Raw genomic sequence first — 22,585 nt, 5'->3', positions numbered from 1 at the left:
TAAGTACTGAACACGCCAATGTTTTTTCTCAGTAAATATATATCTGACGGCGCCATTGACATGAAATCCACACCGGCTGCTGGTAACGGTCCAAGTCATCCACAAACACACAGGCTTGAAAACAAATATGTCCACAGACTAAGAAACACAGAGTTATTGAATTTTTTGTTTAGGCTATTAGATTGCATCTGGATTCTTATTGGATTATCGCTCAAAACGAAAAATGAAGGGAAAAAGTTTGTTTAAACTTGTTGAAAATGCAAAACAAAATCACATGCACATAGAAACTCTGTTTTCATGGCACTTAAAAATAAGATAATTTTTAAGATAATAAGAAAAAGACAGGAAATCAATACAACCAAACAGAAGTAAACACAGGATATGACAAACATATTCTTCCACACAAATTCTATTCAGATTTAGGAGTTCCTGGGATCCTTTCTACACCCTCTGAAATTCAGATGTTCCCACAGATTTTCCTTTTACTTACAATTGTAGTATAAAGTGCTTTGGGGCCCTCTGGACAATAAGTTCTTATACAAATACAAGCAATACACTATTTTACTGGAGTACTGAAGTCTGGTAACTGAGGAGAAGGCTGTCTAAAAATAACATTGTTTTCTTGAGATTCTGGTCTTGCTTTAACCATTTTTTCCATTTCAAATGCTTATCAAGAACGGCTCACAAATTTTAATTCATTTAATACAAAACTGAAAATGGCTCCAAAATCCAGCAGTTGTTCACAGTGCTTTCGAATTTATGTTCTCTACACATCTGCATTACGTGACATTTTAAAGGTTTAGGAATATATTTAGACCAATACTAACTTTTACAACAATAAGGTTGACAAAGATTTGAAAGAGCTTTTTTCCACTCTCATCATGAAAATATATTTTTACAGGCTGTCAAAAATGTCTAAACCAGCTATATAGGTTGAATTTGAAAAGAATTACAGCTTTCTAAACTAATATATTTCAGCTGATTTCTTGGATTTCTGCAACTTTTAGCTTATCTTCCCAGGTTAAATACTTAGCTACTATAACTTCTCATTGTATGTGTGAATTCATTTGATTGTTACTGAAATCTGGTGGGACTATTTTGTATCAGTAACCCCTTTAATAAAATACATTTACTAGGGAAAAACATTCATTATGCAGTGAACTACGTTTTACAGCTGAAATCTTGAATTTCTTTAAATCTGGGATTTGAATTTGTTTAGAGTTGCTTTTTATTAGTAGTAAATGATACACTGATCATAGTGTGTATTGATAATGATAAATTGTAATGTTTAGTGCATTTAATACTATTGGTGATTGTAGTTTGTATGATGTAAAGCACTTTGAACTGCCTTGCTGCTGAAATGTGCTCCACAAATAAACTTGAATTGTATTGAATAGGGAAAAATACTGAGATGTTCACTTCTTACGTTCCCTGCTGTATGAGTCCAGGGGAGGGAATTACTCCACTGTTAATTCTTCAGTTTACCCCATTAAACAAACATTTTCTTTCTTCCAGGTATTCCATCGACTGGAAGAGTGACTTGGACAGCTACTTTGACATCGATCCGGTGGAAGGTACGATTTCCACAAACGAGCTGCTTGACAGGGAGAACATCGCCCAGCACAATATCTCTGTTGTGGCAACCAAACTCAGTGAGTATGACAACGAGATCAGCTATGATTCATTCAGGTGTCGCGGACCTTCCTCAGCCATAATCTGTGTGAAGGATTTAACGCTCTTTTACTCAAGTCAATACTCAATCCCATTTTCCCAGAAAGGTTTATAGGCGGCCATAAACCACGATGGCTGGCTCTCCCAAAGGGTTGTATCTTCAGGACATCGTCTCCTCTCGCGTTGCTCGCCGAGACACTGCTTTCATTTTTAACTACCTTTTTTTTCTTTCTGGATGGTATTTGGAGGAAGTTTTTTTTTCTCGATAAAGTCAACTTTTACTTACCCCACAGTAAAGTGTGAACCATCCCAAGTTTTACAGCGAGCAGATGCAAGACGGAACCGACGCTGCGGCTTTAAGACGTGCCATCAAGCTAATTATGTTTATTATGAAGGAACTAGAGCGAATTTCCGCATAAATAAGCAAATCCATCGTCATCAAGTCATCAAATCGGCTAAGAACCGTCAAAGTCATTATCCCAGAGGCAGGCTGGCGCTCAATCAAAATTACACCCGCTGTATATTCATTAGGACAGACTGTGAAATATGGCCTGTTAAAACTTGAATCATTGTCGCCTTGGAAACTGATATTACTCACTTCCCCTCAAGGTCACATCAGTGACATTCTAATTGTGTTCTCAGTGTGTGTGTGTGTTCGTGCTTTTTTGTGTGGTTTTATGCATTGAAATTAGGAGACGAGGTGGGCTAAAAGGATTTGGTGCGGATGGCGGAGGATCGGAAGGCAGATGGGACTTTTATAAGGTTGCTTGTTTTGCTCTGTCATTCCTGATGAAGGAATGAGGGAGGATTTCTGCTGATTTCGCCCCTTTCACAGCTGCTTTTTACGCCTGTCTTCTCGCCCCCGTGGACTCTTCCTCTCAGGGGAAACAATGTTTTTGATGATTTTTCCTCACCAATTAAAAATAAAAAGTGTTAAAGTCGACGTTTAAAAGTAACTGCTGGGGATGAATGAAATGATAAAGAAAGCAGCTAAGCGTTTGTGTTCGCGCCTTGAGTTCAGTCTGTCTTTGACCTTGAGTTAGTTTTGGCAGAACTTGGTGTTTGGGGTATTGAACAGCTTTTATGGCTCCTCTGTGCTGAGCTGTATTGTTATCACTGGGAGAGCGTCTGTCTATTATGTGGGTTTTAAACCATGAAGAGCAACCATAAGTACCGCTGTGCAGATACCTTAGGTGTAAATACAAATAATGCGTTTACTGAGGAGAGGTCATGCTGTGTCTGAAATGTTTTACTCACCCACAATAACATGTTCTTATTGAGGATTAAGTAATGGATGGAAGGCATGGACTTTCAAGGATATTTGTGCCATGTTTATTATTTGTATTCATAATCCGAATGCAAATGCTCATAATAAAAATATGATTTGACCCCTTAGACTTTTTTGTTGTTATATTCTCCTGTGTGAATATAGAACATGATTTGCAGCTATAATTAAGCTTAGGAAAAATTTCAATTTAATGTGGGTTTGGGTGATTATTTCTTTGTTTATTTGCCATACCTCTAAGGAAAATTTACTTATAAGATTTGAAAAGCTTGGCAAATACCTCTCTGCCAATGCCATGCAACTTTTAGTGGGGGAAGAGTAATGATGTCGTTTACTGGAAAAACAAGTCTTCTCATCAATGGGCGTAATATCAATGTAAAGGCATGTTGAGATATGAACTCATTAGTTTGCTGACTGGTTTTCCGATTTAACATTTTAAAAACAGCTAAAAAGGGAGTAAAGTTGTTTCCAGATCTAATCCAAATTCAGAGATTCTTCATCCATCTTAACCGCAAACTCCAACATGGCTGCCATTCATGTAAACATTACCGGTTGCACCTTAAATCAGCAGATGTGGTTATAGTGCCCAAAAGTTAGTGTAGCGCTACTTCAACATATTTTTACTCATATAAAACTAAAAGGTAGCCATCCAAGAAATTACTCAAGTAAGAGTAAAAAAGGTGGACCAAAATATACATTTATGTAGAAATGTTGGTGTTTTAATGGGCAAATTGAAAAAAAATAATAATAATTTAAATAACTGCAATAATCGCAAAATCAGACAAAAGAAAAAAAACTAAATCAATTACTTTCAATATAAAACTGAAGAAACTGGTTAAAATAAGCTTGTTCTCCATTTAGTGAAGTTACTCACAGTGAGTCGAGTATACAGACATTTTACTCAAGTAAGAGTAGCAATACTTTATAATGAAGTCACTCGAGTAAAAGTAAAATGTACAGCACAGTAAAAAAAACTCCTAAAAGTTTGTTGTTGTTTTTTTCAAAATATTACTCAAGTAAATGTTACCAGTTTCTATCAGTTGCCATTGACAGCTGGCCAACCTTTCCTCACTACTGTGATTCTATGACACAATGCCTGACAGTACAAATTGTTGAGATTTCTACTGGCATTGTCTTGTATTGCTAACTGTAATTAGCCTGCCTATTGAGCACGATAATTAGCAAATCCCAGTGGTTTTTCCCAACATGCAACTGGAACACAGTAAATTGGGGGTGACGTCGATCCCACATCTGAATGTGATTATTGAGGTAAATAGAACGCGGCAACAACTAGAGCCTGGAGCAGCCTGGGACGCCTCTGCATTGCTGTTTTTCGAAAAGCAGTAGTAGGTCATTGTAGACATTTGTTGTGACTCCTACCTATGTGTTTTATTTAACGATCCAAAAATGATAGAAAATGCACATTTTCAATACAGCTATCTCCAACACTGGAGAAAACCTTTCACTTTACAAACCTTGAAGAGTTTTTATCTGTCTGGTCAGACGGTCCAAACGCTGCAGTCATGCATCAAAAAGACAGCAGTGTATTTTGTCCTATCCCGAGGCGCAGTCTGTGTTGCTTAGGGTGTGCTAAGGAAGAGCACAGACTGCAGTGAAAGATTGTTGTTTGCCAATTAAACCCAAATCCAATTTTTAGGGAGTGAAAAACAGTGGGGAGATCTATTAAATGCAGTAATAACCTTAGCTGGATATAATTAGAGAGCGCTCTCAAACCCCTATTTGAGTCAAATGAAAATTTGTCTCATAGTTTTCATGAAGTTTTGAGCTGTGAGTTTGCGCAATGATTCTGTCAGCAGTTGCACTTTCGAAAGATTAAATTCCACATCTATCTGCGCTTGATTGCTTGTAAAAATGTAGATTGTTCCATTAAAAGGAACCTAATTAAAACAAGTGAAGTTCAGCAACCCAGCAGTTTAAGCAGACGACTTTGTCTTTATCACTAATTTTTGAAGCATTTCCCGGCAATGCAGTGTTGTAACTCTCAGTGTAATGAAATGGAGCAGTGGGTTTGTTGGGTTGAAAAGCTGATGCAGCCAAGACTGGAATGCATCCACTGTGCTGTTGCTCCCTCAAGTGGTCTCAACGATGTACTACTTTTATTATTAGTTTTACAAGTCTTTCAAACGACAGAAGAAAATTTTGCTTTTCAGCACCTAGAAGTGAGCGGCTTTAAAGCCCAATATTACAGACTGAATGACCTAAGAGAGCATCAAAATCATTTTGAAGGCAGATCCAGAGATTCTTTGCTGGATGAGCATAAATGTTAGTGTCTGGGTCAGCGGAGAGCAGCAAATCCCGTGCTCTTTGTCATAGCAGGGTTGGGAAGATTGCTTTTTCCGTCAAGGTCAGAGTCGGGTTGACATCTGAGCCTGCTACTCCAATCCCTTCAAGATGACTACACAAGCCCATTCTCAAGCCCCGCCACCACCGACACACCGAACCCAGCCAACACACAATGCATACCTCCACACACACTAAGCCTCCCACTGCACAACAAAGCCCACTCCCACATCAAATCCATAAAGTTTTCCACTTGCACAGAGGGAACATTTCCCTTTTGTGTCCCTGCTGGGAGGCAACGGTGTAGCAAACAAGCCTGAATTCTGGTTAGTCTCACTCAGGGGGGCTTTCAAACTGTAATTACAGTGGGCGGCACATTTATTGCTCGAACCAGAGGGGCGAAAGTATTTAAAGAAATTCCAACAAACTTTTATAAACCTGCGCTTTTTTAGATGAGCGTAAAATGTCTAATTTGCAAAATAGGAGCATCTGGGCATTTTATGTATCAACATGTCCCGGACGCAGTAGAAGTTATAAACGGGGTGATTTAGAGTGCATCTCTTCAAGGACGCTTTGACTGCATATCGGAGCGCTGCAGCCTCTTTAACCAGCCAGCCATCCCATTGCAACAGTGATAAAAGCGCACGCTTGGCCATGTCATAAAGCGGTAGTCCTGCAGACGTCCACTTGGTGTCAGTGCTGTGAAAAAGGGGAAAAAAAGGGTTTTTTGTTTTGTGCTCCTGTCTGCAGACAGCCCGGTTATGACCAGCCGAGTGGCCGTCACGGTGCACGTCCTGGACATCAACGAGTTTCCGCCTGAACTGGCCAGTCCGTATGAGACCTTCGTATGTGAAAACTCCAAAGTGGGACAGGTACGCTCATTATTAACCTCTCTCTGCTCATTTCAGGTTCTACCAATACGGAAGATCAGGGCCACTGAATTCTGACTTTAAACTTTGACTTTAATGTCAGAAGAAGAGGGGTTTTTTTAATAAACATAATATTAAAGATGGAAAGTTACTGGACAAATTCTACACTCGTTGAGCAAAGATGAAGCAAAAAATGTAAATACTTTGTAAAAATGACTCATTATTATTCAGCATTGTAAAAACAGCCCCAGGGATTAAGTTTTATCTGACCTTATGAATCTGTCATGTTGTTTAGAAATTTTACTCCACTATTTTTTTAATGATGTTTCACTTTTTTGAGGTTTGTATGGACGGACGGGGTTTTGCAAAGATCTGCTAAGGTGCAACCAAAACATTTTAGTCCAGTTGAAATCTGGATTTTGATGAAGACATTTAATACCATGAATGTGTTGTATTTTGAAGGTTGTTAAAATTAGAGTATTACATATTAGTGTGGTATTTCTTGCCAGTTATTTCAGAAAGCAAAACTTTACAAAAAGATCAAATTTTTCCTCCATCATATCTCTACACAGAGTTCGGCTGGAGTTGCTTAAATAGAACCTTGTTTCCTGAGATTCCTTTCTATGTAGAAGGTATCGAATTGCCCATTTTACAGAGTTCAATTTACTAGCAGAAGCAATAATAAAGTGCAGCAGAGTTCTGCATATAACCACTACCCAGACTGCATTTCAAACTGTATATTTGGGATGCGGCGGGGAATTTGCCAGGGTCCATTGTAAACTACCTGTGCCTGTAAATTAGCCCATTAACTGGAATCTATATGCAGTTAGCGTTGTGCTGGAGCAGCTTCTCTGGCAGACCATCAAATCACTGCGGACCCCCCTCATCACGCTGGTCCTTAGGCCCGCTGCAATCAAAACAACGGCTGTGCCCTTCATTTGAAGGCACCGCCGTCTTTACCGACACGAGAATCTAACATCTTTTCTTCCCTCATGATTGGGTAGAAACAGCTTTGATGCTTGAAAAGAGAGTGTTGCTCTCCTTAACAGAAACAAGCTATGAATTTATGAAAAAAAACACTGTGTTGGAAAACAGTTTGCTCCTCACAAATTCATGTTTATCTTGCTCAGTGAAGTAGAGGTTTCCAACATAAAACTGGTCTCTGATTTATTTATTTGTTTTCTTTAGTTTGTGTGAAAAAAAAATCTGAACTAGTGAAATACACCCTTTATAGAGAAGAAGATGAAGGCCATTGAAAAGAATAATTCAGACTTTTTTCACAATAGCATATATGGATCATTGTGGATAAAAATAAAAATTAATTTTTGGGAAAAAAACCCCTCAAATTTCAGAAACTTTCAAGAAAAAAATTGAAAATGTTCTACTTTTGGAACTCAGAAATTTCCTTGCTTTTTTCTAGAAAATGTCTGAGATCAATCTGAAAATTTCTGAGTTTTTTTGCAGAAATTTGCTCCTTTTTGTCCTTGTCTATACATGCCCTGATACGCCGTCATAGAATTCAGACTTTTTTTCTCAAAACCCGTTAAATTGTTTATGCACCATCAGACAAAGCCAGTATTAAAACTCAGAAATTCCAACTTTGGGAAAGGTTTCCAGAGTGGATAAAGTGCAGGTCTATAAATCCTTTAAAAGTGAAGAAACATTTATGTGATTATTTTTATATGCTAACAACATAACTGACATACATGTTACTGACACGGCTGAATGTTTTGTTGTTTATTTGGATTTTGACAAATGGACACAGAATTAAAATTCTTGTGATACTCTTCCTTAATGCAGCTAGTTTACAGTATTCCCAATGGTTAGGCAGTTCAGCTCCACAGTAGATGCATATTATCTCTTCTAGAAGTCACCCTGACCTCCACAGCTTTAATTTTAAAAAATTATGCTACAGACTGATGTAACAGCTGGCTAAAAATGCTTTGCTGTCTTATTACAGCATGCCTCTGCTTTGTGAGCCTCAATTACAACTTTCAGAGTGCCTGGCATCTGGTTTAGGAGGCTGATGGCTGCTGATTGTTGGAGAAAAGTTTTGCGAGTCAAACTCTTTATGAACCTTTGAAATTTGCAACACCTGGTCTGAGTAGATGATGCCTCTGAACAAGCCATCGCCCTGGAAATCGATAAACGCCGAGAAATGTTATGGGAAATCCTGGATACTTGGGAAAATGAAAACTCTAGCTTGCTGATAAACAAAAGTCAGACTAAAATGTTTCGCAGGGGCCCTTGGTATTTGCTTATGGATCTCAACCCCTTGCAAACAGCTAAAATCACAAATACTTAAGAACTCCTACTTAAGCCTATAAATGCCTATTTTAATACGTCTATCCCCAAATTTACTGTACAAGCTAATATCTACAGGCTTCTTTATCACCAATCTTAGTGGTACAACCAATCAGTACCAAGGAAAATAAATTGACTGCTTTGCAAACGCCAGCCAGTAGGATGTCCGTCAGCTTTGAGCCTACGTATATATTTTAGATATGCTCTTCATAGGCACTTACATTACACAGAAAAATCAATATTTTTCCCATATTTCAGAGCTACATGGATGACAAGAATGATGATCTGTAAACTATAAACATGTTACTGTTTTTGCAAATGTGCAGAACGCTGGAGAGCAAAAAGATGGTTCTTTTACATGCCAACCATAGCTACACTGTCACAGTAGAATAATTCTGTTAACAAAATAAACGTGAAGATGTAGGTATTATTCATTTAGTGCAGTGTGTCACACCAAAGTAAAAAATGCAGAAAAACCTGTGAAGAATGACTCAAAATCACTCGCATTCTTTTATTCCTCACTCTTTATCTACTGAAGTGGTTTATTAGTTCATTTAAACAAATCCTCTACTGATGCTCAGTCAGAAAGTTTGTTTGTGGGTCACCTTTTAACTGAACCAAAGCACTCTGCATTCTGCAGCACATCTACATGTCAAGGTTGTCAAAGTCAAGCTAGCATAACTGACCTACTTCCCTCTCCATTTTTTAATTAAAACTTTTTCCTGACCTTGTCATCTAGTTGTGGTAGATTAGTAGCAAAGCACTGTGTCCTTTTTTCTTTAGCATATCATTTGTACATTTAAGATTTAGAGCATTATGTTGACAGCTTGACAGCTAAAACCAATGCTAATCATTGTCAATGAGCAGAATCTTATGATGTCGCACTGCAACATTTTCACACATTCATGATGTCTTCATAAAGTTCAGAAAGGTATATTAGATATCTGGTAGTTGTCTGCCCCAAATAATTATTTGAAACCAGAACTTTTGCACAGATCTCATGCAATCCTGCAGCAACACACAAACCTAAATTAAAATTCATTTATTCCCTGTTTTTGCCCTAATTTACTTCAACCTTCACTCCATCTCTTCATTTTACCCTTCTTCATGCCTCCTTCCTCACCCCTCCTACAGGATCCATGTTTTCCTGCAGCGTTTCCACAGCGTGATTTCACCAGGTGTTGCACACAGCTGGGGAACGATAAAAAACTGTTGATCTGCTTCTTGTAAAAAAAAATAAAAAATCCATCGTATACCTCCCCCCGATGATTATCTGCACCGGCACAGCCGAAATACACACACAGTGCCTGTTTTGGAGTGCCTCACGCTGTGGCCCTTCTGATTGAAAATAATTTGTAACCATGATGAAACCAAGAACAGGAAATCAATATTTTTTTTCATGTAAATGCGTGCCTCGAAACAAGAAAAAGCCTGGAAATTGGCAGGTGAAAAGAATCAGAGTCGAGGTAGTTACATAAAGCAGGTCTCTTCCTTAATTTTACAAATAATGCTTCACATAGTCAGTTGGTCAAGTGTGAAATGGGACAAAGCAGAAAGGAAACATAAAACCAGTCCCTCCCTATTGGCTGTATTTAACAGAGACAGTTCTCTAATGTGTTTCTGCTGTTTAAGGTATTTGCTGTGCCTTATTGAAATACTAAACTGGCGAATCAGCCCATTATGCAGGAGTAATTACACTGATATTTACACCATTTAGCGAGCATCCTTATCTTTCTTTGCCTCCAATGCAGCCGAGTGTGAAAGCAAAATACATTTGAAGCTTTCACATATACAATGGAACGCAGTAATGAGCAGCTGCAGCCGTGACAGCCACATTCATGATCACAGGTGGGGTGGGAAGTGTTTCTGAGTGAAGCAAAGGGGGAGTTTTCCTTAACAAATTCTAATTAAAGAGCAAAAGCTTCGCTGTTTCGGCTGTTCCTGCCTGCAGTGTTAAGCAGCATTCAGTGCATCCAAGATGTTGGCCAAATTACAAAGATGCATTTAAGAAACTTTTTTTTTTAAACCAAATACCACCTGCTGAAGTGTCTGGAAAAAAAGCAATTCCCTTGACTACCCAATCATTGCAAAACCATTTGTTAACATCTGCTTAATCGCTACTGCAACATGCTTTAAAAGAAAAAACACAGAAGCTGCCTTGAAGCTTACAATTTCTGGAACATCCTGGGTATTCTCCTAATTTAAAACTTTGTTTTTAAAAGGAACATGGCCTTCCAGAGCAATAAAATCTTCAAAGAATAAAAGTTATGCCTTTTAACCTCGAAAATTTGTGTATTTTGGTTGTAATCAAGACTAATGATAATCCTCAGAAATAATTATGGAAAACAGCAACAGCTGCACCTAGTGTGCTAAACCCAATCCTTCTTGTCCATGAAGCAAGAAGCGACTAAACTCAGCTGAGACGTAAACTAAGCAGCAAACAGAAAAAAAAAAAAAAAAAACATTTTAAGAAAATAATAAAAATGTTGTAAGGGGAGAAGAAAAATAAAGTAACGGCTGAACCTCTGTTCTGTTTCTGTTGTCCGACAAGCTAGGATTAGCAGTTAGCCTCAAAAGTAAAGCACCATCGCTAGCTGCTAGTAGGAAGTTAGTCCCTGTCACCTAAAAAATGAAACAGTTATTCAAGGAAATATTTCATTATATGATACAAGAAAGTAACAATTCTTACTGTTGTAGCTATTATTAGCACTGCGACGCAGCTAGCTGCATCAAGAAGTGAGAAAATCGACCATTTCAAGCTTCTATCACCAATTGCCTAAAAATTGAAATTTTGATTCCTGGATTTTATTATTTTCTTTAGAAAAGGACAAATCTAAAAGTGGCCCACTTATTCCTGATTTATCTAAAACAATCTGCAAAATTGTTAGATCAAACATAAATTGTTTTGAAATAATTAGGAAATATTGGACACAATCAGATATCATCACTAATATTTTATCCAGTTCATATTTAGACTTCCCCAGTTTCATCAAATAAAAGTAATAAAGAGGTATTGTTTTTACTTTTTTTTTAAAAACTCTGCTGCGGCTGACCAGACTTCCAAATGCTTAAGATTTTTTAATTAAATTGTTGTTGCAAAGAAAGGAATATCATATTTTGCTGTTGTAAACGTCTGAAAAGTTTTTTCATTTTGCTTATTTTACAACTGTACACTTCCGTTTTCAACAAATTCAAATAACATTTCATGGAGTTATGCCCAAAGATTCTCCAAAAAAACACAACTTTCCTCAGTGTCTATTGTTTGATGGGCACTTGCTGTCATTTTGACTCACTAATTCAGCACTAAAACGACAGGCTCAATAAATTAAACTCTAATTAAAGTGACTATTAGCTACAACGGGACATATTCATCACAAAGCTAATCCAGCTCGGCGGAGATCGAAAGTGTGAACTTTACATCCGCTGTGGGGAGCACAGCAGAACACTCATCACACCCAGTGTCAGCTTTATTCCCCTACAGGGAATTTTATTCAAATACTGAGAGGGCAAACATGGAGCGCAGCAGAGTCGGAATAATGTAACACGACAGCAGGGCTGATTAGTCGCTCCTGTTTGTTGGAGGGGGATCTTGGGATGGGCCTGGAGGTCTTCAGCAGGTCAAACCCAGTGACTGAGGCAGAGCAAACTGGCTGCACAGCTGCACTTATCACAGGAGAGAGAGCTGTAACAGCAGCAGGGAGAGGGAGAAATATAAGGCATGTCTGTCTTTCAAGATGGTAGAGAATTAGTAGAGTATTTTTAACTTGGGTGTTTTTGTTTTGTGTTGAATTAAGCAAAGTAAGTAAGAAACTTTCCATTTAATTTAGTTGTTTTTTACGCCTCCTCTCAGCCCCTATTTTTGCTTTTTTGTTGTTGTATATGATACAATTGTTTTTTGTTTTTTTTGCATTTTATTTATTTAGAAAAATTCACACAAACCATCTTAATATGTTATTAAAGTCTTTTGTGAATACCTATAAATTACATATTCTGCCTTAGGTTTGAACAAAATAATAATAATAAAAAAACAACATGACATATCAAAGTTAAATAAAAAAGTATTTTTATCAGTACTGGTACCGACGATACGGACTCTGGTTTTAGTTATTGGACTAAAAATATGCAGAATCACACATCTCTACTTGTCACTGCTTCAAATTTTTGTCTAGTTTCTAGTGAAAATATCTTAATACAATTGAAATAAGAGAGAACTAACTTACAAGTAACTTTTCAGGACGTTATTTGAAGTCAGTATTTTTTATATTGATAAAAAAAGTACTGATTCCACTTGCAGATTCACTTATTACAAGACATTCTCCTCATGTTTTAAGCTTCACTATATAGTCATTACACTTAAAATAAAACAGAACCAAGACATTCACATTAGAAACTAGACCACAAATACTTGATAAGATTTTGTGGTTTTGCAGTGTTTAATCATTTTTTTCATGTTAGTCCCATTTCTTTAACTTTCCTGGGATTTGAGGTTCCATCCTGGTGATGGTATGACTTTGAAAATCCAGTTTTTCTTTGGGTGTGTGAACAGCTTTCCCCCTTCACGTATGAGAAGGTAGAAAGTCCCGTAGGCACGAGTAGGAATTACTCAGGCAGCACAACAGGAAAAAAAACAAAAACTGTGGATAAAAACATTTTTCATGGAAGAGAAACACAGGAAACTGTATTAGAGGAGGAAATAGTACATGAGCAAGACACATTGGTGTGTCTCACTCTAGAATTACAACCAGTGAGCAATCCCCAGTGGTTTTAAAGGAAGTTAATCCATCACACCATATGTTGAGATGATGTAGAAAGTGCTCAGCAGCTGTATCCAACATGACAGGGAGAACCGATCACTGCCAAGTTTCAGGCCTGAAAGGTTTGATATGCACCGTTTTCAGGACATACTACTGCTTCTATATTATGATGATAAATCTAATTGATTTACTCCAACACAGAAATCTGCACTAAGATTTTGAAATGTCTGGAAATAGCGAGTGGCATTTAAAGTACATGTAAATCTAAATAAATGTGTGTTTTTGTTTTCATGCCTACCAGGTGATTCAAATCTTCAGTGCAAAAGATCAAGACCTGCCGAGTGCTGGGCAACAGTTCTCCTTCAGAACGTCAAAGGAAGACGTCAAGAATAAGAATTTCACAGTTAGAGACTTTGGAAGTAAGTATGTGAATATGAAGAAAAATAAATGATGCATAACATTTTTTTAGCTGAGCAGTAGGTATTAAAAACTTTTGTTGAAGCTGTGTGAAAAGCATTTGCTTTTTTTAAAATCACTTAAAAATATTAAAACAATTTAATCTCATATTGCAGACCTATTTCTGACTAAGAAATGAGGGGGAAAAATCTTTCATTTGAGTATATATTTTCAGTGGAATAAAAAACAATGTTAAGATATAATTATATTCAAATAAATTGCTTGTGGAAAACTTACTGGCAACTCTAAGAATATCTAGAAGATAAAAGTAACTAAATGCTTTTTATTCCTGCTTTTTTTGTACTTGGTCAGATTCAGTCAATTATTAATACATAATTTTCTGATTGCCACTGATATAAATATGACATCATCTACAGTAACTGATTATTTCGAACACAGGCAAGAAAAAAATTGTCTACTTTCCCATCACAACTGTAATTGTGCAGTTTGCAAAATGCCCTACAAATATTTTAGATTTGGCAAGTACTGAGTGTTTCAGCAACAAACACTCCACCAGTATATATGGTGGAGGATCTGTGATGCTGTGGGCCTATTTCTATTCTAAAGATACTTAACACTTAAACCAATTGGTTCTGCAAGAAAGCTAAAAATGGGACATCACCGAGTTTTGAAAAATGGTTATTGATCCAAAACAGAAGGCCAAATTCACACAGAAAGGGTTCACTTGAGATAGACTGTCAACTGGTTTGGTAGAACAGATCTAACAGCAATCATCTTACTAAAATGAACAGAAATAATAGATAAATAAAACCAGAACCACAGAAGATTCCGCTGAACCAGAGCTGAAGCAAAGACAATGGAAGGATCTGACAATGAACAAGGAAAAATCGAGGCTCTAAATGCTGAGGAAAATGGATACAAACAAGGTGGGTCAGGAGATCACGATAAGACCACTGAAAGAGGGACTCTCCAAAACCCACATTATTAATAATCAACGTCATATTGGAACCATGCAAAACACAAGCTTTCTAACGGCTTTTCGTCCATTTCTACCTTCAGCTAATTAGCTTAAAAATCGCTAAAGATCAAGAGATGGTTGGAGCCAGCAAAAGTTCGTTAGAGTGTCACGTTTCTGTTCTGAAAATAACTTTAAAGCACACGGTGATATGATAAGGCCACGTGTGACACTCTTCAGCGTACGCTCGCCAAGCCCTTTGAAGTGGAGCCAAAGAGACGTGCAGTGAAAAGTGGGACATGGCAGGATGAGGCCAGGGGAAACGAATGGATTCACCGTCCTTGACAAGCCCAGGTCTGAACCTCTGATCCACTTTTACCTTTTGGACACACAGTCTTTCACTTTCCTGACTGCCAGCAGCCTAGGAAACACATGGAGGCTGGGATCTGATAGGCAGGGACAGGAAATACAAACACTGAAGGCGATGCACGCAGGTTGAGCCGGGGAGAAAGAGAGTGAGCGCAAACAAAAATCACGGCTGTGCACAACATGCAAGGTGTGTTAAAACGCCTGACCTCCTGTCAGAAAGAGTGCAGGCTTTGTTGGTGCAACAAACTTGTCTTGACAGGGGTCAGACAACGTGGCTGTGGAAGACAGGAAGAGGCAGGTTCGAGCCGACATGTCCCCCCTCCCGTGTGTACGTTGTCACCCTCTATTCAACTTGCCATCCTTGCACCTCCGGCTGTCTTCTCAACTCGCACCTTTTTCATGTTTTCATCTCTATTTTTCCTGCTAGTACCTATCATAGCTAATTTCAGAATCAATCCTTACTTTGTGAGCAAAGAGATTAGAAAATAAGTCGATCTCAGAGCAGAGGAAGAATAAAAATGCTTCGCAGGGTGTGGTTAGGCGATAACTTTAATAAGATGGGACTGATATGTAGGCGTTTTTCATTTCATTCGGAAAGGCATCAAACACTATCAGAAATAAAGTTTCACCTCTCATTCTTGGACTTCTAGACTTTCTCAGAAGCTTGTTTGATTTATTTAAGTTTGCGTTCCCTGAATACCTAACCTGCAAAGATGAAAAATAAGCCCCAATTCTAACCTCGTTCTAATTCAAAACAAGTTCTTTTGAATCAATATGAATCAGAATGCTGCGTCTCTTTCAGACAACACGGCAGGAATTGTGACAAAGCGGAGCGGCTTCAGGCGGCGTCTACAGGAGATCTACTTCCTGCCTGTTGTGATAGAAGACAATGGCTACCCGCCGAAGAGCAGCACGGGGACGCTAACCATTCGTGTGTGTGGCTGCGAATTGGACGGCTCGCTGCTTACATGCAGCGCCGAGGCCATCTTTCTTCCTGTGGGGCTGAGCACAGGAGCTCTCATCGCCATACTTCTGTGCATCGTCATCTTATTAGGTGAGATCTGGCAGAAAATTATGCTTTTTTCTATTTTTTTTCATAGTATGAGGTAAAATGTAACAACTTTAACGAGTTTTAGTGTAAAAGCACAATGCATAAACAATGTGATGACCATGTCTCACGGCATGACTTTCCATAAAGTTACCTGTAAAAACGTAAGTACTAAGTTTTACCAAGTAAATGGGGATTTTCTTTAAAGTTAAATTTAATTTCTGGATCAATTTGAAGAAGCAGAATACTTTAGGTTTCAGATAAAATTATGAAAAGTAACCAGTAAGTTTTAAAAAGTAATGTGTCAGTTCAAGATAGGTTAACTCTCTAGTTCCAGAAAGTAACAGGTACATTTCTAAAAATGAGTTGAAATTTCTGGGTAAAAACAAAAACACTTAAATTGCACAAAAGTAGCCTGATAATTTCAGAAAGTTTCCTGGAAGTTGCAGAAGTGATTTCAAAAAGTAACCTCAATGTTTCAGAAGGTAACCTGCAAGGTGTGTGAAGAATAAGGTGCATTTTGTAATGTTAAAGTTATTTTTTGGAAGAAAATATTTTTCCCTATAAGATTTTGAGATCCCCTAACATGAACCATTAGCAAGAAAATGTAGCTTAGAATAGACTCAGCAGGCGCCGAGGAAGATGGCATTTCCAACAAGCTGCGCAAAAACCAACTGAAGTTTGAACATCTGTTTTGTTTCTTAATATTTTATCTTCATCTTGTTGTTGGGGTCTTTTCTCTTTCTTACTTGTGGGGGCAGTGTCGTCCTGCTTTGCAGTCAGAGGAGAATGGTGACGACCGGATTCCAGGATAGTGGTATTGATCACCACGTCCAACTGGTGTCAAAAAGAGAGATGTTGACATTTTATGAAATGTCAAACTACTGACATTTCTATTCCACGGCTATTCATTTGCTGTTGGTGATTTGTGCTGCTACCGAAGACAACAGCTTTCGTTTTACAGTTTATTTGTTTGCCATCAAATTAAACAGAAAATCTAAAAGTGATCTTATTAATGACAGAAAAGATCGTCTTAAAAATATGGGATTATTTGGGTTCTTTTCTTAGGTTTGTCCATTGCCATCTATTTATTACTGATTTTTCTTTCCAAACAGTTTTCATACGTAGAGGCTGATTAATGTAGATACGTTAAAAGATATGTACTAAATTCTTAGATGTTGAGATGTGCTTCAGCATTTCTCTATAATGCATTTTTGCCTTTTTTCACCATCAGAGGAGGGATTTTTCCATTAGCAGCCAGACTTAATTAAATCTCCCATATATGATCATTCAGAGGGACGTTAAAGATCAGAGGGAGGAACCGCTAAGCTCTATAAACTAAATTTAATCTTTCTGCCCTGTCGATGCCTCCCATGCTGCAGCTTTTTATCCTTCTGCAAGGTCACGGTAAAAAACAAGAAAAAGAAAAATACCTCACTTTTTCCTTTAATCTTCTACTATTCATTTTTCCAACTGATCTGAATATTTCAAGAGAAGTAAATGTTTTGTTTTACGATGAAAATTGTGCTCTAACATCTGAAGTTGCCGTATGTAACATTTACATATTTGATAAAGTGTCACTATGTCGTGACAGTTTGTTATGCGACGTGCACAGTTCCCGGCCAAAAACAACCAATCAAAGCCAGGAGGAGGGTCTTAGTGCTGTCAATCATCGTTGTGAACATGCTGCTAAATGTGTTAATGACAGAAACAACTTACCTTCACAGAAAAACTGTTTATCCACCACCATCCGTGACCATGCAAACTAGCATTAGCATTCACAACAGGCTCTGCTGGCAGTGTGTGAATGGGCATGATTGACAGCGCTAAAACCCGCCTCTTGGCTCTGATTGGCTGTTTCTAGTTAGCACTGGGTGCGCTGAAGAAGGCAGAGGAGCTAGATTTTTTCCTATTTCATACATCTTATATATATAAGCTACATACTGCAGCTTTATTTTTAGTACTATTACCTTTCCTAATTGACGCCCAACATGGAATTGAAACCCTTTCTCATAATTAATCCCCTTTTTCACGCGCCTTCTGAATGCATTCAGGTGACAAATCCACTCACAGCTGAGTGTTTAGTATGTTATCAAGCATAAAAAGGCTTGTAGTGGATTGTGGTGGGTTGCTGCAGAGCCGTCTCGGTGTGTCCTCTCCATCTGAAGGCTGTCTTCAAAGCTCCTGCTTGAGTCAGCCCCTCAAGGCTGAGGCTGATGCCAAACTGTCAGACTGTCCCCGACAAGGGAAGAGGCAGAGAGACTCTGAACTCACACTGTGAGCGTTTCCGTAGAGACACTGAGCAGGATTTGTTGTACCAGGACAAATAATGATGCAAATGAAACAGATCGTTGCGAGAGCTTCACTTTGCTTCTTATTCCCTCCAAACTGATGAGCACGGACAACGTGACGGCTCGGCGTGCGACTAGGATGCCCTACATTAACACACCGTCCTGCGGAAGTCTGAAAATGCGCCGCTAGGGGGAGCTGCCACACCACAGAAAGGTTGATGAATTCATTTGCAAGTGAAGAAAAGCAGAAAAGTTATATAAAGGAGGGGATTAAAGCAGGAGACCTATTTTTTCAACTTCAATGTATTTATTTGACTCTTTCATTTCACTGACTGATTTCGGAGTTATTCCTACCATTGCTCCACCGCTGACGTGCAGCTATACATCACAGAGCCAGAAGAAAAACACATATTTACTGCATTATTCAGAGCACAGACAGACCAAGGGACGCAGAGGGGAGATAGACAGAGTAAGACAGATTGCACTGACAAGGGAGAAGAGAGAGCAGGAAATTTACTGCTTTGCATTGGGAAGAAAACAACACAACAGTGGTGGACTACGCTCTCTAAAATAAGCTGTTTAGGGAACCTCTGAGGGGTTTTTTTTTGTTTCCATGAGTGGAAATTAGCCTCTAATTAATGTTCATGTGGGAATGGATTGGCTACTGATATCAAAGGACAGCAAGGTTTGAAAAAGATAAGGTACCAAAATCGTTAAAATGTACTTGCAACTCAAAATCCGTTTTATTTCTTTTTACCTTTATTTAACCAGGAAAGTCCCACTGAGATAAAATTTCTCTTTTTCAATCCTAGCCAAAAGGCAGCAAAGGTTTCACAATTAAAATGCCATACAAGTAACTATAAACAATCACAACTCAAAGATTTCATCTCTAGTGCGAGGGATTATAGATTTATTCAAGCCCCTTCGTTGACTTTCCTCCCCCAGAATTGAAATAATATTGCAAATCTGATCATATTTAATAATTTATCTGTTTTTCTGTTTGAAGTAATTAGAAGTATTAGTTTTACGTTTTTGTTGAAAAGTCTTGTCTTCCTAACAGGAAACTGTGGTATTTTTTTTCCCAAACTTATGTCATAGGCCTTAATCTGCTTTTTTGTTTTCACCTATTCATGGTTGAAACCAAATCAGACCAGCAGGCGTTTGACTGTATGTTGGAAAATAGCCAGATCCGCAGATATAAATCAGAAATACTTTGGACAAAGGGCGCACATCACTGTTGTTTCAACTCACCATTAAAAGTAGTTAAAATAAAACAAGCGCTGTCTGTGTAATTGAAATAATGAGCTCACTTAGATGTTTGAGCAGGATTCAGAGTCATTTAAAGTCAGATTTCTGAGTCTGTACTATAGGCACAGGGGAGCCTGTGAGTTAATTGCAAATGTCAGTATGTTAACTTGCTCACTAGAAGAATACAATGTTCATCATCTTACTGCTTCATGTTAGAATGATATAAATGCTAATGAGATAAACTCGGATGGAAGAGTTTGCAGGAGCTTTCGGATATAGAATGACCTAAAAAAAAGTTTAATGACACTAAATAAAATCCAAGATGTACAACCAGGAAATTGAAGACATGTTCATGTTGGTATAAACTCTCATAATCTTTAAATCATCTGGGAGCTGGAATCTTTAAAAAATGCTGCATTGCCAACAGCTGGCTATATTAATTGCTAAGTAAGGTGGGTGAAATGTACTTTAAATATATTTTTTAATTACAGACTGTTTGTAAAATAGCCACAGTGGCTGTCAACCTATTGTACAGAACCATACAATCTACTTTATAATAATGATAATGTTTAATGTTTGTCATAAGACTTTTTAATTTTTTATCAGACAATATGGCTCCTCACTGAGCTGGATAGGTGGTTTTGGTTTCTCTGCTTTCAGCAGACCTGATTTCAATTTATAGCTAATTAAGCTTTTTGCAGTTCAACAAGACAACAAACCCAAACAGAACAGTAAAGAATTGCATGTTGGTTCCAGACCAGCAAGAATAACATAAAAGCACAGTTTCTTTACAAAAACTGTCATAGTATCATCCTCTTCTGGTTCTGCTCTGCATCCCCAGAACCAAAACCAAACATGGAGAAGCAGCATTCAGCTTTTATGCTCCACAAATCTGGAACAAACTTCTAGAGAACTGCAAACCAGCTGAAACACTGAGTTCCTTTAAATCAAGACTAAAAACACACATGCTTAGAGATGCTTTTGGACTATAATAAATAGTCCACCATACTGAGTATTTTAATGACGGCACTTGGCAAATTGCAACGTCTGTTGTTGGTTTTCAAATTTGTCGACTGTATGATGTGTTTGATGTTTTCATGTTTGTATGATGTAAAGGACTTGTCTTGTCTTGTTGCTGAAATGTGTTGTACAGATAATCTTGATTGATAGAATTGTTGTGCAGTTTGGGAACCCCTGCTTCAGAGTACAGTCGAATGACTTCCTAACACCAAGCTTTTTTAATTTCCTTCCCCAGTTATCGTCGTACTCTACGTGGGATTAAGGCGCCAGAAGAAAAAGGAAACCCTCATGTCCTCCAAAGAGGACATCCGAGATAATGTGATCCATTACGACGACGAAGGAGGAGGGGAAGAGGACACGCACGCCTTTGACATGGGGACCCTTCGAAACCCCAAAGTCGTCAAGGAGAACCTGTACCGCAGGGACATCAAGCCCGAGATGCAGCGAGGCCCCAAGCCGCCCGCCTCTCAGGACAGCTCAGACATCCGAGACTTCATCAACCAGCGGCTGAAAGAGCACGACACGGACAACTCGGCTCCGCCCTACGACTCTTTGGCCACGTACGCCTACGAGGGGAACGGCTCGGTGGCAGAGTCTCTCAGCTCCATCGAGTCGCTCGCAGTAGACTTCGAGGAGGACTATGACTACCTCAGCGACTGGGGGCCTCACTTTAAAACTCTGGCGGGGATCTTTGGAGAGCAATCAGAAACTCATTCAGATTCGACAAACACAGAGAACACGCACTGATGTTCCTCATGGACTTAAAAAGGGAAGATGTAACATTGTTTTGTTTTTTTTGCTATTGCCTCATATCTTTTTCACCATAGTTTTTCTCCAATGTTTGTTTTGTTTTACAACTCACTGGTTCTATTTTATAAGGTCATTTTACAATGTTCAGTCCCAAAATTGTAAAAAAAATAAATAAATAAATAAAATACAAAAAAAATTATGTTGAGATGATTAGATGGGCAGCCATTCAATTTCTTGTCAATTGAATGTTGTTTCACGTCTTGCATTTAGTTTCCTCTTGGGAAGACGCACGGAAATGTTGTCATTTCCTGGAACATCCTTTAAAAAGTGCCTCAATATAATTGTTGTTTCACTTGCTGTTTCATGGCACATATCCAGTACTTTTCTTAATTTTTCTCATCCCCATAAGTAAAAGCTGATTCCGTCAGCGTGCTGTACTGTGCTCAGACTGGCATCGAGACCAATGCCAGAACCTGTGAGACAAATGAAATGGGCCGAGTTTGCCCAAAGAATCTTCTGAATGTTATTTATTGTTCTATTTATTTATTGGATGACTGAGTCTGATCGGATGCTTGTATATTTATCTATTTATCTCTCAATCATCGGTATTTTTTATTTTTGGAAACACTTGAGGATTTTTGTAATTAATGAAAAAGGCCCATGTGAAAATTGTATGTTTCTGTTAGTTGGATTCTGTAAATAGACTTGTACTAGAGTTGTAAAAAAGATAAGGTTAGGGCTGGCTAAATGCTACAGTTTGGTCATGTAATAAGCACTGTTTTCTTAAATAAATGGCACTTGGACAGAAAAGCTTACTTATGTTTACAATTTCATTTATCTCCTTTAGAAACCTCCCGATCTTGATTTTTTTCATTCCTATTACTAATTTCGGTCACACTGATACCGAGCTCCAGTTTAATACCAGATTAAAATTATTCAATTATGTTGAGTTGTGGCTGCCATACTTGACAAAAACAACTCTTCTTCAGTAAAGACAAGTTCTTGTTAACAATACTTTAATGTTGAACAGTGTGCTAAAAGTGCTAAGCTAATGCTAGCATATTTACTCTGTGGTAAGACTCATTGAAAGCATGACTTGCCAAATTTTTAAATATGATTCATTTGCAAAAAAAAAAAATTATTCCCACTTTATTAAGTGCTTCAGCTGTTCTGGGCCCTTTGGGCATATTTCAGGAAAGAGAAAGCCAAGAAGCCACAAATGAAATAACCAAACCCAATACAATACTTAGGATTGAATTGGGATGTCACAAATATCTATTAGTTACAAAGAAAGTTTACAAGT

The 22,585-nt window shown here is 38.1% G+C and overlaps 1 protein-coding gene across 1 annotated transcript in view; it reads left to right on the top strand.

Annotated features, from left to right (window-relative positions):
* The window catches only part of LOC116712028 (cadherin-12-like), a 150,310-nt gene extending 128,213 nt beyond the window's left edge, over positions 1-22,097 (top strand). Inside the window, exons 8-12 of the mRNA XM_032551693.1 lie at positions 1,516-1,652; positions 6,008-6,129; positions 13,486-13,603; positions 15,728-15,979; positions 20,768-22,097. Coding sequence (XP_032407584.1) covers positions 1,516-1,652; positions 6,008-6,129; positions 13,486-13,603; positions 15,728-15,979; positions 20,768-21,279 — 1,141 coding nt within the window. The 3' untranslated portion in view covers positions 21,280-22,097. The remainder of the gene's footprint in view (positions 1-1,515; positions 1,653-6,007; positions 6,130-13,485; positions 13,604-15,727; positions 15,980-20,767) is intronic.
* The last annotated feature ends 488 nt before the right edge of the window (positions 22,098-22,585 follow it).

The sequence above is a fragment of the Xiphophorus hellerii genome, chromosome 21 (assembly GCF_003331165.1).
Source record: "Xiphophorus hellerii strain 12219 chromosome 21, Xiphophorus_hellerii-4.1, whole genome shotgun sequence".
NCBI classification, from domain to species: domain Eukaryota; kingdom Metazoa; phylum Chordata; class Actinopteri; order Cyprinodontiformes; family Poeciliidae; genus Xiphophorus; species Xiphophorus hellerii.
This window is presented reverse-complemented; position numbering and strand designations above follow the sequence as displayed.